Here is a 15,017-nt window from a genome sequence, read left to right as displayed (position 1 = left end):
GTAAATAATGGGTTAATTTTCTTTTTTTTGTGAACTATGCCTTTTACACAGTGGAAAATGCTTCTGTATACAAAGAATGGAAACAAACAATGTTTAAAAATATAACCCATGTTGTTTTATTGCCATTGTTGCTTCTTACAGATGTTTACAAAAACTGTGTGGCTCACTTGGTTTGGACGTGAACGCATTTGTACAAAATGGTATTGTTTGCATTTTTCATAACAAAATGAATGCATTTGAAATTATTTGGTAACAAGGATGCTCAAGGACGTCTCGGTCATGGATCTTTATGGCTCGAAAAGATCCATGCGGACACCTTGTCAAGGCACATTTATCATTTCTCAGAAGTGACAACGCTATCCTAAACACCCAGAGTACAGTTGCTTTGGTATGAAGTTCGTAAGAACGTCGCAGTTTTGATGAGAGAAATATTTCAAGTTTGTTGCTTGTTTTCGACAAACAGTACAGTTACACACACATTTGTTTGTTTACATGTAGTGGCATCAACAAAAAAATATGAAAGTATACAAAGATCTCATGTTAGACAAATGGTTATGCATAAATACAGTTCAGGCTGTTGTACAGTGCAGTTATGTTGATGTTCAAGAAGCAGTTTCGTCATTGTAGCACCACACATAAAACACGATAATGTGCCGCAAGTTACTTGTTTAAAACAAAAGAAGATTGAATTCAGGACACAGCTTCGGAAGACAGTCTGACATTGTTGTCGTTGCAATGTAAAAAAGCTCATGTAAACAGTGGCATGTTGTGCTCGTCGACAAACGCTTTTAAGTAAAAAACCTAACAAACAACTTTTCGAGGATAATTATTTAAAGTTTACATGTATATATTTGGTTTGGTCTTGATGCTCAAGAATAAAAAAACAAAAACAAATGAACAAACAAAATCTACATATCACTTTAAAATATACAATTTAGATTTCAACAAGCATTTTGATTGATATTGATTTTTTCAGCATTGAGACAGAACACACAAACAAAATAAAACAAAAAAACGTCACGTTGTCAATCCACAAATCAAGCATTTTCGTTGTACAGCGTAAGTTGGAATTTTAGCACCTTGGTTTGTTGTTCCCATATTGAGGTTAAACGTGTGGTTTTGTGGAGTGTATTTTGGAATACGGCTTGGCAATCTTTATGTACCATCGGGTCTGCATGCAATTTGAAATGGTGTCCTGTTCTTCATTCCTATGTGCTATGTTTGTGAAACGCTACTTTGTCGAACGCGCAGACGAGCGCTTTTAGCACAGAAGAAACTTGCCATGTTTTTTTTTGGTTTGTGCTAAGTTGCATGCATATGCTAAAACCCTTAGCGTCATTTTTGGAATGAAAATTCCCTGATTGAATACGCAGAGTAGTTCCAGTAAAAAATAGCATTTAGCACCACTCCTATCTCAACTGATGCATGTTTATGTGTGTATATGAGTAGGCATGTAAAATGAGGTAACACGTGTGGCAAACTCCAAAAGCACCCGAAATCTCTCGTTTCGAGGATCGTATGCGGTCTTCAAATAAGAGTTTTCCAACACTCGACTGTTTAAACCTGAACATTTGTGCTAGTTGATGTAGTCCTTGTGTGATTTTCTTCAAAAACACAATACTGGAACGACACAAATACAAATACTGAATGGAATACCCTTTGACCCCAGATATAACAGTATGGCGGGTGAAATTTCATATTGTGTTTTTTCAATGCGACATTTTTATGTGCACTAAAGACTCAAACGATAAGCATTATTATTAAAGTTTTCAACTGTAATAAAAGAAAATACTTCTGATTGTCCCTCTAGTGAATGTGGGTGCTAATGCTAACGAATAATGCTAACACACGCCTGCCAATTCAAAGCAGACTGTGTGTACGTTTCCACCCAATCTACTTTGATATATCGGTGGAATTAGTGGGGAAAAGAAAAAATGGCGGTAAAATGAACACAGTCTCTCAGAGCTAATGCCCTACGATGAAGGGCATGGGGTCAAGGGTTAGGGATCAAGCAGTCTCAGTGCAGGTGGATGTGCAGCTTGATACGCAGCGCATCACCGATCTCGCCCAGTAGGTAGTCACTGTCGTGCTCGTCCTCCAGTTCTTGGAGTTTGCGCGGTCCGAACAGAGGCAAGCTGGCGATCTCCAGGCGGTATGATCCTGGAGACACTGGCCTGCGCCCCAAGCGCAGCACAGTCTTGCCGTCACGCCGCTCAAGCAAACGGAAATGCTCGCCGTGGTTTCCGTGCGTTATGATGTAACGCACGTGGTGTTCAAGTGGCTCCAGCGCTGGAAGCAACTCGAGAAGGGGTTCTTTGTTCTGCAGTTGTGATAGACTCAGATTCATGGGGATGGAATTCTGAACGTCCATGCTGGCCATGCTCACCGTCTCCTAGGAAAGCGTTAAACGGGAATATGAGTTAGGAATTTTATAAAACAACTTAAGTCGGGTATTATATGAGGAGTAGAGGTCTTCTCGGGTCCAAAAAGTGAACCCCACCCGAAATGACCCGAATCACTTTTTACCCGAACCTGATATGCATAAATAAAAAAAAACAGAATTTGACCCAAGTCCAAGTGGCATTTTTTTAACCCAACTGGACCCAAATGTAAATGGCACCAACTTGTGTGCAATCTTCAGATCTAGGGGGACTCATGAAGACCTCTATAAGGCGCTCAGATGCAAAAGCCGCTAAACGCCACCTCGTCAAAAATGAGATATGAACCAAACGGTCTCGGCACATATTATACGCCCTTAAAATTCTGCAATGTGTATATGGCCATAATGACAGTAAAGTAACCCAAGCAGGAGAGACATGACACCAAAAGTACCTTGAGTTCATTGTCGCCAGCATTACGCCTGTGACGTCCTTTCTTTCCAAGGTCACCGTTAATCTTGCATTCATAGCAGGCCTCTGGTGACAGGGCGTCCTCATCTTCCTCACCTTCTGAGCCAAACTGACCCTGGAAGCCCACTCCTGTGATGCAGTGACTAGAAAAGAAATACCGAAATGTTATGACACTGCTACAAAGACAGTTGTGTATTATTAGCAGTGTTGGTCTCTAGACTGAATACCCACCCTTGTCCTGCTCGGTAGAAGCCCCCGGGGCATCCACACAAATACCCGCCATCTGTGTTAGAACAGCCATAGCTACAGGGGTTATTGCCCTGGCCACATTCATTAACATCCTGGCAACCACCGGCCATGGGTTCAAAGTCGAACCCTGACGGACAAACGCACTTAAAGCTGCCTAATGTGTTGTAGCAAGATGCAGAACCGCAGACTTGATTCCCGGCGCATTCGTTCTCATCTAGAAGGAAGAGGAGAATTTAATTGAATATAATCTCCCATACATTTTCCCAGCTGAATCAAGCGTGGACAAGCACTCACCCACACACTGGTTCCATTGGTAATGCTGAACGTAGCCTTGCGGGCAGCCGCAGCGGAAACCACCCATCATGTTCTGGCAGCCGTGCTGACAGCGATGGTTTCCTCCACATTCATCGACATCTGTAGGGAAGCCAGGAAAACAAAACTTTGACAAACTGACCTTAACTCTATCCCTGACAGCATTTTTCAGGATTTTCACAAAAGTTAGTGTTTTATAAGTTGAGTAAGATCGCCCTTAGTGGAGCCCTAAAAACTCGTCATTGGCAAGGAAGTGTTTTCTCTTAATTGACGAGATAACTCGTCAATGGTGGGGAAAGAGTTAAGTCGGCATGTGATTCTAATGTAATGTACTTTATATAAGATATATTATTTGGGTGGAGCTAAAACAGTGGCTCGATGACACACTGAAGACACCAAGCCTGGCCCGCCCCCAAAACAATCATGATTATCCATTTAGGTTGTAGCAGTATTTAAAAGTTAAAAGAGATGGGAGCTTTCCCGCGAAAGGGGATTGGTTTTAACTCTGACAGCGTTTGAAAGCAGAGAATCCTACCCCCTTTTTTCCTAGATTTTGATAACTTAATTACTTGCCGTTTTAAAATACGTTCAAAATTGATTCATTTGGCTCAGAATGGTTGTAATAGACACTGACCCTCGCAGTTAACCCCCGTGGTGTCCAATGAGAAGCCCTTCTGACATTCGCAGTTGAAGCTACCGGGCGTGTTGAGGCAAGAGGCGCGGGAACCGCACACATCCGACTTTCCGCTGCATTCGTTGTTGTCTATAAGATGAAGCACAGGGGCAATTTTAGGACCAAATGACTTTTCAATTATTTAGACTCTGTGCTCAGTATGTTAGCGAGTTCGCATCACTCACCTATGCATGCGGTCTGGTGCTGTGTGAAGCCTGTTGGGCATTTACAAGTGAAGCCACCGATGGTATTGACACAGAGGAACTGACAGTTGTGCTGTTTGGTTGAGCACTCGTCCAAATCTGTGCACAAAAGCAAGTTAGTAAATGCATTCATGGGGGATTTAAAATAAAGTTTTTATTTATAATTTATTCAGTAAGTAGAAACATGATGAATTGACATCAGTCTGACCTTTGCAGGTCTTTCCATCAGGCTGAAGGATGTATCCTCTTGGACAGGAACATAGATAGCTGCCTTCTGTGTTTTTACACAGGAAATTACAGGGTTTGGGAGACTGAGAGCATTCGTCCAGATCTAAACAAAAAGCATCAATGAGATGGTCAAGATTGCAACACTTTTGACAGACAACTGGCTTTTAGAAAAGTAGATCAAACTTTGATGTCATAGGAGAACATACCGACACAAGAGGTGCCAGAGAAGTCACTGGTGTAACCCACGTTACAATGACAACGGAAAGAACCGATGCTGTTGATACACTGGCCATTCTTACAAAGGTTGGGCATGACCTCGCATTCATTGATATCTGAAATACAGAAATAAATATGGTCAATTTAACATGATAAATTAATACAAACATTCACATGATGTGACATGAAATTTAGTATTAGTAAGCTTATCATTTAAAGATTTATAAAAAATATTACATCCATATCAAATATCCATATAGTAATCTAGAATGGTATTAACTATAATAACGTTACTATATATATATTGTGTATATAAAATACATGTGCATCATATATATTGACGTAATCTACAACAGTAATAAATACATTAAAATTTTTAACTAAACACAACTATATATGTAGAAATATGAGTACAAAGAAATGCAATTTGTCAAAATAATAACGTAATAAAAATACGGTCACTATATATATTGTGTATATAAAATACATGTATGTCATACATATTCACGTAAACTACAATAGTATTTAATACAAAATAAATACATCCTAACACAACTGTAAGTATTAAAATCTGAGGAAACGTAAATGCAATTTGTTAAAATAGTAACGTAATTATAATAACGTAACAATAATAATGTTAATATAAATATGTTGTATTTTAAATACACATACTCATACATATTCACATAATCTACAATAGTAAAATGATAAAATTTTTAACTAAACATAATTGTATATGAAGAGTTTCGTTGCAATCGGTAGATACAATTTGTGAAAATAGTAAAATAATAATTATAATAACAACATAATAATAATAACGTAATGATAAGAACATAAAAATTATAACGTTACTTTAAATATTGTGTAAATAAAATACACGTACGTCATATGTACATCATATATATTTACGTTATCTACAATAGTAATATATTTTTTTAACTAAACAACTGCATATAATAAAATATGAGGAAAGGTAAATGCAATTTGTGAAAATATTAACGTAATAATAATAATGTAATAATAATAACGTTACTATAAATATGTTGTATATAAAATACACGTAGATCATCATCATAATATGTAACAGTTTTTAACCAAACATAACTGTATATGTAAAATTATGAGGAAAGGTAAATGTAATTTGTACAAATTATTTCGTTACTTTAACTATTGAGTAAATCAAATACATGTACGTCATACATATTTACAAAATCTACAATTGTATTAAATATATTAACATTTTTAAATATGCACAAATGTATGTTAAAATATAAGTAAAAGCAAATGTGATTTGTGAAAAAAATAATAATATTAATAACGTTACTAAAAAATTGTGTAATTAAAATACACGTACGTAATACATATTCATGTATTCTACAATGGTGATAAAAATTTTTTTTTTAACTAAACACAACTGTATGTTAAAATATAAGTTAAAGTAAATGCAATTTGTGAAAATAATAATGCAATAATAATAATAATAAAAAAAGCATTTTCTATAACTGACCAAATTTGTCTTTAAAACACTCGCTCCATAAAATCTGTGTTGAATCAATATTCAATGTTAAATGCATCACCTCTGCCATCAGTGGTGTATCCGTGTCCGAGCGGGCACATCTTCTTATACTGTACGGTGCCTGGCAAAGGACAAAGCTCACACAGCGGGCCCCAGCCGCGTCCTGTGTTACAACAACACTCCGACTTGGTGACGGTGTTACGATTGGTGGAGGACTGCTGACACATCGTCTGCAGGACCTCAGTGAAACAGAAGCCTTTCCTTACATCTATAAACAAAGATGAAGTTATAAGTTAATGATGGATGACATTACTGATAAGATGCGGTCAGATTAAAATATGTTCCTGAAACTTTTTATAGTTTCCGTCTTTCACATTTTATGCATACTGCATAGAGACAGGAGTGAACAGGACATAAAGGGACATGTTTGCATTAAAACGTGCATTTTAGTAATATGCAATAAAAATGTTATGTTTATATAAGGATGTTTGTGTTTTATATCAGTTTATAACTGAATATGAATGTGATCCATCACGGGCCGTGCTCTGATTGGCTAATCGATCTTACCCATGCATTCAGTGCCAGTGGAGATTGGTTCGAAACCCTCGTTACATTCACATCGGTAACTGCCAGGAGTGTTGATGCAGCGACCGTTCTTACAGATCCCAGGCTTAGCGCGACACTCATTAAGATCTGTGAAAAAATATAAATCTAGGTCATTTTCACCCAGAAAACCCAGTACTTTGATGCACAGACGCTTTCTACTATCTTTAGACCATCTCACTATTTCACACCTACACACAAACGCGTGCACACACGTAAGATGTTTTCTCACCCATACAGCCCTCTCCATCAGGGCGACGGGTCATGCCGGGAGGGCAGAAGCACATAAAAGTGCCGATTTGGTTTTTGCAGAGCATACCGCTGGACGCACAGTTATCGAGACCTTCAGTACACTCATCCTGGTCTAAAAAGAGAAATTAAATTACATGTAAAACATGGAAAGTTGAACGTTTATATGGAGGGATGGTCGTAGCAGAAAGATATTTTTACCTCGACACATTCTGTTGTCGTCGCGAAGCACGTATCCGGTCGGGCACATGCACTCGTACGAGCCGAAGGTGTTGACGCAACGGAAGGCGCAGAGCAGAGGATTTACGGAGCATTCGTTGATATCTAATTAAAGATAAAGATCGATTGTAGCCACATTTTTCTAAATTGTTATTATAAAAAAATACTGAATATGGATCTTAAACTCACCTTCACAGGTCATCATGGGCCCCGGTTCGAAACCTTCCTGACAGGAACACTCGAACCCACCCGGAACGTTCGTGCAAGTACCGTTTCCACAAGGGTTTCCAATGGAGCATTCGTCCGTATCTGTGACAAGAAATTGTACGAACGAAACAAAAGTGATTTAATACGTAAGGTACCTTCTATGCATATGTGCAGATATTTACCGTTTTAAATTGTAAAGTGTTTTAAGTTGCACTCACCGACGCAGTTGATGCCCGTGTAGTCCAGGTTGTAGCCGAACGGACACTCGCAGCGGAACGAGCCGTCGGTGTTGATGCATATTCCGTTGCCGCATATACCCGGGTTTTCAATGCACTCGTTCATGTCTGTGCCGACAGAAAGCTTGTTAGTATCAGGCCTGCTGGGACGTATAACACAGACTAGCATATCCAAATGATTTCTCACCCTCACGACCTTCTCCAGGTCTCAGTACAGCTTCGTGACCGTAAGGACACAAGGTTTGAAACGCAGCTGTGGGTGAAGAGAGAAAACCGTTTAGATGTGTTCAGACGTTAAACAAACATTTAAATGTTTGCACTTGACTGACCTTCATTGACTCGCGGGCAAAGTTCACACGGGTCTCCCCATCCCTCGCCCGGCAGCAAACTACAGCAGCATTTGGCTTTGGTGGTGTTGAAGGGTTTGGGAACCGAGCATTTACCAGCTTCGAATCGTGTAAAACAGAAGCTCTCTCGGGTATCTGAGGCCAAACATATCATTTATTAATACAAACTGCTAATACACGATTTTACAAATGTACCTCTCACAGCGGTGCTAGTATTGATTTTAACGTTATACTGTACGTGTGTGTGAGGTCATATTTAATATAATTATCCGCATGGATCGTTCAATCATGTGGCAGACTTCATTGAAAGGAAATCTTTCAGTGTGTTATTAAGGCAGTAGTTTCAGTACAATAATTTTACTACGGTAGGCAGCAAGGCAGCAATACTGTTATCACCATTTAGTAAGGCATGAAATATATTGTTATAATTTGCGTACAAATTTTATGAGATTCCAATATGCAAATTACTACTAATAATGTGTTGGGGAAAGTTACGCATTACAATATTAAGTTACTCCCAAAAAGTAACTAATTACGTTACTTAGTTACTTTTCATAGAAAGTAATGCTTTAATTTAGGTTTGGTCAAATTAATTAAACTGAAAAGAAACTTGCATTATTTTTTTTAAAAGTAACTTAAATATTAAATTTTACATTTAAAAAGTAATGCGTTACTTTACTCGTTACTTCAGAAAATTAATATTATTATGTAATGCGTGTTACTTGTAATGCGTTACCCCCAACACTGATACTAATATAAAAATAATAATAATAATATACTATCGGCACTAAATATATCAAACACTAATTCATATTCATTCATACGACCACATTTGTAATTTTTTTATGATTTGATTCCCCGTGACGGAGTTTCAATATTATGTTTAATGATAATCGTATGTTTTTGTACGGTTCGCTACATACAAAATCATACGTAATTAGCCAACTTGTAAAATATGTACAAATTCTTGGCTGATGTGTGATCACAGATGTATGTATATCAAAAAATCCAGACTGGATTATTTTAGTGTCTCACCAAAGCAGCGTCGGCCATTATCAGACAGCACAAAACCAGGCTGGCAGATGCATTGGAAACTGCCTGGCGTGTTTTTACACGTGCCAAACTGACATATGTTGGGCTCCACGTTACACTCGTTGATGTCTGTGGAGAAAAAACAGAAATGGTGAATAAATATCAGTGGACATAACCTGCACGTGGCCGTAGGGCAGATTACGCCCCACAGGACCCGGGCGACAGATGGACATGTTTTTGCACGTTTTTGTGAACGTGGGGTTGTGGGTAAACACCAATTCAATCCTGCTGTTGTATTGAATCTGACCATTAACAAATGAAATGATTCTGGTAAAGATGAAATCTTACCGACGCATTTGTCGTTCTGAACTTCGTATCCGGGCGGACAGATGCAGCGGAACGAGCCGTCCAGGTTCTGACAGGTTCCCGGTTGGCAAGCACGAGGGATAGTTACACATTCATTGACATCTAAAGGGTTGGAAACATGGATGTTATAAAGTATTTATCATATTATTACATATAGTATTCTGTTATATGTATACATAAATTATATTTATTACATAAATTATATTTATTACGTAAATATTTAAAATAAAAAAATATTTTTGTAATTAGGGCTGCATAACAACTAATCGCAACTAATCGTTTGCAGAATAAAAGTTTTTGTTTACATCACATAAATGTGTGTATTGTGTTTAATAGTAATTTATATATAAATACACACAGATGCACATCTATATTTAAGAAACATTTACATCTGAATATACATTTTTATATTTATATATAATTTATATTAAAATATAATAAAAAATTCTTAAAATGAAACAAAAACTTTTCTTCTGCAAACAATTAGTTGCGATTAGTTGTTATGCCTGATTTTAATAAAAGAAAATATTTGTGCTAAGTGGTTAAAATAGTAGCGTTGTTAAATACAAATCACATGGACCTGATGTTTACTGACAAAATCTCTGGAGATCTCCGGTAGGACATTGCTGATCAATTGTATGGACGTTTAGGTGTATAAATAAACACAGTTAGTGTGAATGTATAAAAGGGCTTTCTAGACAAATTAGAAAGGCTTGCTGATCGATGTAAAGGTTTAGGGATGTTTAAGAAAGTTAAGTGTGCGATTGTAAAAATCGATAGCATCGGCCAGCGTGTTTATTAGCACGGCTAATGACTCTTAAATCTTACCGACGCAGTTCTTTCCATCCGGCGTTAGGTTATATCCATCTGTACATAGACAATTGAAGGAACCCATGCTGTTGATACACTGCCCGTTTCTACAGACCTGACCAGAATGCACTACGCACTCGTCAATATCTGCGAAAAAACATAAAAAAAGTGTCGGATAAATGGTTTCATGGTATTAAAAAAGAAATCGCTCTGATTTCTTGTAACCTTACCCATGCAGTCGTTATTATGGGTGAGCTCGAACCCGGGGAAGCACAGACAGTTGTAGGAACCCACTGTGTTTTTACAGGTGCCGTTTCCACACGGCTGTCTGTCACACTCGTCGATATCTGCGTCAATAAATTAACATTGATAAGATCACTGCGAAAGCATATTTGTGAACCTGGACCACACAACCAGTCATAAGAAATTGAGATTTATTCATCATTGTGTTGTTTGCGACAGATACTCACCCATGCACATGGTCTGGTCCGCCGTCGTCTTGAAGCCGTTGTGACACAGACAGCGATAGCTGCCTTGAGTATCGATACACTCACCGTGACTGCAAACGTTCGGGATCTCTTGACACTCGTTACGATCTGAGGAATTAAGACAAAGAATACATTTTGTCTATTAAATAGAAAAAGCTATTTTTACACTATCAGACATCAGGCGATTGTTTAAAAACAACTGATGATCAGGGCAGATTATACCCTGGCGATAACAAAGGGTGGAAAAATGCATCAGATATGAAGACGCAGATTTTTTAACCTGATGGGAGGGGTTCTAGTTGACCAATCACAGTGCTTACGGTCCACGTAGAATGGATGCGTTGTTAAAACTTTGGCAAGTTGTGATCTAGGCTATGCACAGCCTACAATGTAAAACCTAGGCAAACGCCTGACTATAGATTACACTTAAGACATATCAATATAAATTAAACTAGTGCTGGACAAAGATTAATCGTGATTAATCGCATACAAAATAAAAGTGATTTTTGGCATAATATATGAGTGTGTACTGTGTGTAATTATCATGTATATATAAATAAACACACATTCATGTATGTATTTAAGAAACATTTACATGTGTATATATATTTATTATAGAGCTGGGCAAAGATTAATCACAATTAATCGCGATTAATCGCATACAAAATAAAAGTAATTTTTGCGTAATATTTGTGTGTGTGTTCTGTGTAATTATTATGTATATTTATACACATGTAAATGTTTCTTAAATACATACATAATAATTACACACAGGACGCACTTGTATATTATTTATTTTGAATGCGATTAATCTAGATCAATCTTTGCCCAACACTAATTTATTTATATTTTTATATATTCTATATTATATATAAATAAATAAATAAAAATATATAAATAAAACATTTCTGAAATGAATACATGTATGTGTGTGTGTGGTTAAATATTCATAATAGTTACACACAGTACACACTTTTATTTTGTATGTGATTAATCTTTGCCCAGCACTAAATTAAACTATTAAAGTAATTCCACAAACACCCATAAAATCTGATAACACATTACGTAGTGACGTTGGCAAGTTCACGCTTGGTATAGGCAAAAGTAGGTGCAAAGACGAATAAATATAAATGGTTAAAACGGCAATCTCGTTTGATTTTTACGATTCCAGTAAACACTTCCGCCTATGCCAATTGTTACTTTTCCAACGTCACTGCGTAATGCATAAAATCTTGCATGCGCATAGCAAAGCCAGTGAAAGACGGATATTTGTGGTTAAAATTATATATATATATATATTTTTATAAAATGGACGACTGTTTCGCTAGATAATTGAGGATTGAGGAAAGGAAGACATGAAGATCTTGGATGACGTGGGGGATCATGAAATTTAGTTGTAAAATAAACTTTTCCTCTAAGCTTGGACATCAGGTGATAGACTTACCCAAACAAGCACCGCTAGGTGACAGCTTGAACCCTGCCGAACATTCGCAGCGGTAGCTGCCAGGGATGTTGATGCATTTGGCATTACGCTGACACAGGTTGTCACCGCTGTTACACTCATCGATGTCTGAAAACAAACATCGGTTAACCCAAGAATCAATAAACGTCCCTCGTAAACACAACATTTCAAGTATGCTGGTTAGAGACCTGTATGTGCACGTGTGTGTGTGTGTGTACCTTCGCATATAAATAGGATGTTGTTGTAGCTGAAGCCCATGGGACATTCGCAGCGGAAACTTCCAATCTGATTGATGCACACTCCGTTAGCGCAGATGCCCGGTATTTCCCGACACTCGTCGATATCTGAGAGGACGCACAGAGCAAACTTAATTTATATGAAACTGCTTATTTTATACCTTTAATGGAGTAAAATGTGTTACGTCTGCTCACCGACGGGTTTTCCAGTGTGAATGTCGATGATGAAGCCGGGAGCCTGGTTTCCACACAAGAGCTGGTACTCGGCTGAAGAGACAGAAGTGACAAATCGGTCATGTTGGAAATGCATTAAGATGTATAGAAAGTGAACATTTTAGTTTAGAAACTCACAGGTAGCTGGGATTGGACACGCCTCACACGGTCGATTCCAGGCTTTACCGACATTATACGCACAACAGCAGACTTTCTTCGTCATGTTAAAGGAGAGCTCGTTCTCGCACGTATCGTTGTAGTTACGATAACACACGCTCTTTCTCATGTCTGCAAAACACAAATAGATTCACCCAATAAGACGTACCGTAGATGACCGTAGTAAAATAGGCGTAAGGTAATGAAAGTCTTACCCATGCAGTTATTTCCTCCATTGACCTGCATGTACTCGGGTGGACAGACGCATGTGTAGTTTCCAAGAGTGTTGTAACAGGTTCCCGGTCCGCAGATGCCAATGTGAGCTGTGCATTCGTCGATATCTGTGTGCAAGAACAAAGTCAGTCGGTGGCAGTGGGCGGGGCTTTGTTTTTGTGATGTCACATTAATAAGAAAATCAAAACAGCCTGTCCAATGAGATTTTTTTTCTTTGTAGGCCAGGACACATTTATGTCCATACTTTCATAATATGGGCATTTTAACTCATTGGACATGGAAGAAAGTCCCACCCATAAATATTTGCCTCATGTGCTTCAAAGCTAATTAAAATCGCATTAGTCACAGTATCTCTGTTGGCTCTGACCTTCACAGATGCGGGTCTCTTCGTTGAGGTAGTAGCCGTCTGGACATTCGCACTGGAAGCTGCCAAATGTATTGACACAGTTGCCACCTTGGCACAGACCCGGAAGCTCCTGGCATTCGTCGATGTCTGTGTGTCAGAGAAAGAGCGTGACGATCAGACCCCGTCCTTAAACTCGGGGTGGGTTGGGCAACACGCACACAAACACATGCTTTTCGTCCTTACCTTCTAGGATAACAGTGATGGGATTCGGCCGGAAGCCCTCTCCTCCGGGACAGAGAGTTTTGTATTCGGCTGAAAAGAGACAAAATCGAGCGTCAGGAGAGTGTGACTCTCACCAATGACTTTGGGAGAGACCCTAGAGTCCAAGAATGTCTTTCACGGTGAAATGACTTTTGGTTTGGGTTTACTTAAGGCTGATAGTTGTTGTGGACTCTAGAGAGCATCTAAAGAGGTTTCTTACTCGAGTTAACGGGAGGACAAAGTTCACATGGGTTGCCCCAGGCTCCGCCCAGCGAGCAGCAGCAGGACGCTCGGGTCACGCCCACACCGATCTCAGCGCTGCAAGAAATGCCTCCATCTCCACGGTACAGTGTGTCCAGAAAACAGTTTCCAACACGTGTGTCTGCCGGACAACGCAAAAGACAAATTACGACCATCTGATTTCATATGACGCACATCACCACAATACGCAACAATCTGCAACAAATGTAGTTTAGTTCATGAAATCTTATTTTTTGCGTACGTACCCACGCAGCCCACTCCAGTGGGGTTGAGCTCAAAGTCCGTTGGGCAGTTACACAGGTAGCTACCGGGTAGATTGACACACAGCCCGTTGATGCAGTTTACTGGGTCGAAACACTCGTTGATGTCTGTAAGTGAAAAAAACAGCCAATGAGACAAAAGTGAAATGAGTGACATTTTTATACCATGCTTCTCCAGACTGGAGGCATAAATCAAACAGTTTTTGCTACCCAAAGCCTGAAGTATACTCTTTTTTTTGTGTGTACGCGAACATGTGCGTGCGGTCAAACGCAAAGCATAGTTTATTTGACTCGTACACAGGCGTTGGACGCATGCACCAACATGCAATGCATCTCCTGGGCTATACACAACATTCTCCTGTATGTGCACTATTGCAGTGTAAATCTGCATTATGTGCACTACATGCGTACCCTTGTGTATGTGTAAAAACGTGAATAGTCGGCAACCAACGTTTTTTTTTTGTTTCATTCCAGACGATTTATATTAAGGACACAAAGCTGTTATATAAATGTGTCTCAGAAGGGAAGTGTTTTGAGTAAAGTTCGCAATGCTAATTTTCTTTTCGTCCTACCTCAGTATAGCGCATAAAAAGTGCTGTTTATAAGTTTGTAAGGGTAACGATGGAAATCGCTGTACTACTGTCGAAAAGTATATCTGCGCTTTTATTTAGTTTTTTTTTTATTTAGCCTATTTTTACAAAGCTCAAGTCAGAGCAATCTGTTTTTCCTTGAAATTATAGAAAAAAAGAAAAAATTATAAAAAATTAAGTCTTAATTTAAAACAA

The 15,017-nt window shown here is 38.5% G+C and overlaps 1 protein-coding gene across 1 annotated transcript in view; it reads right to left on the bottom strand.

The window, feature by feature from the left end:
- Positions 1-92: 92 nt before the first annotated feature.
- Positions 93-15,017, bottom strand: part of fbn2b (fibrillin 2b) — a 55,478-nt gene continuing 40,553 nt past the window's right edge. The window contains exons 36-65 of the mRNA XM_065244391.1: positions 14,218-14,340; positions 13,932-14,093; positions 13,694-13,762; positions 13,472-13,597; positions 13,086-13,211; positions 12,853-13,002; positions 12,697-12,768; positions 12,484-12,609; positions 12,248-12,373; positions 10,786-10,911; positions 10,546-10,662; positions 10,334-10,462; positions 9,488-9,607; positions 9,143-9,268; positions 8,090-8,242; positions 7,948-8,013; positions 7,743-7,868; positions 7,507-7,626; positions 7,300-7,422; positions 7,082-7,213; positions 6,814-6,939; positions 6,308-6,514; positions 4,721-4,846; positions 4,495-4,617; positions 4,269-4,385; positions 4,045-4,173; positions 3,393-3,512; positions 3,081-3,312; positions 2,833-2,992; positions 93-2,392 (exon numbers count right to left, since the gene is read on the bottom strand). Coding sequence (XP_065100463.1) covers positions 2,018-2,392; positions 2,833-2,992; positions 3,081-3,312; positions 3,393-3,512; positions 4,045-4,173; positions 4,269-4,385; positions 4,495-4,617; positions 4,721-4,846; positions 6,308-6,514; positions 6,814-6,939; positions 7,082-7,213; positions 7,300-7,422; positions 7,507-7,626; positions 7,743-7,868; positions 7,948-8,013; positions 8,090-8,242; positions 9,143-9,268; positions 9,488-9,607; positions 10,334-10,462; positions 10,546-10,662; positions 10,786-10,911; positions 12,248-12,373; positions 12,484-12,609; positions 12,697-12,768; positions 12,853-13,002; positions 13,086-13,211; positions 13,472-13,597; positions 13,694-13,762; positions 13,932-14,093; positions 14,218-14,340 — 4,133 coding nt within the window. The 3' untranslated portion in view covers positions 93-2,017. The remainder of the gene's footprint in view (positions 2,393-2,832; positions 2,993-3,080; positions 3,313-3,392; positions 3,513-4,044; positions 4,174-4,268; positions 4,386-4,494; positions 4,618-4,720; positions 4,847-6,307; positions 6,515-6,813; positions 6,940-7,081; positions 7,214-7,299; positions 7,423-7,506; positions 7,627-7,742; positions 7,869-7,947; positions 8,014-8,089; positions 8,243-9,142; positions 9,269-9,487; positions 9,608-10,333; positions 10,463-10,545; positions 10,663-10,785; positions 10,912-12,247; positions 12,374-12,483; positions 12,610-12,696; positions 12,769-12,852; positions 13,003-13,085; positions 13,212-13,471; positions 13,598-13,693; positions 13,763-13,931; positions 14,094-14,217; positions 14,341-15,017) is intronic.

This window comes from Paramisgurnus dabryanus, chromosome 24 (genome assembly GCF_030506205.2).
Source record: "Paramisgurnus dabryanus chromosome 24, PD_genome_1.1, whole genome shotgun sequence".
NCBI classification, from domain to species: Eukaryota; Metazoa; Chordata; class Actinopteri; order Cypriniformes; family Cobitidae; genus Paramisgurnus; species Paramisgurnus dabryanus.
The sequence above is the reverse complement of the archived record's forward strand: the minus strand, read 5'-3'. Positions and strand labels throughout refer to the sequence as shown.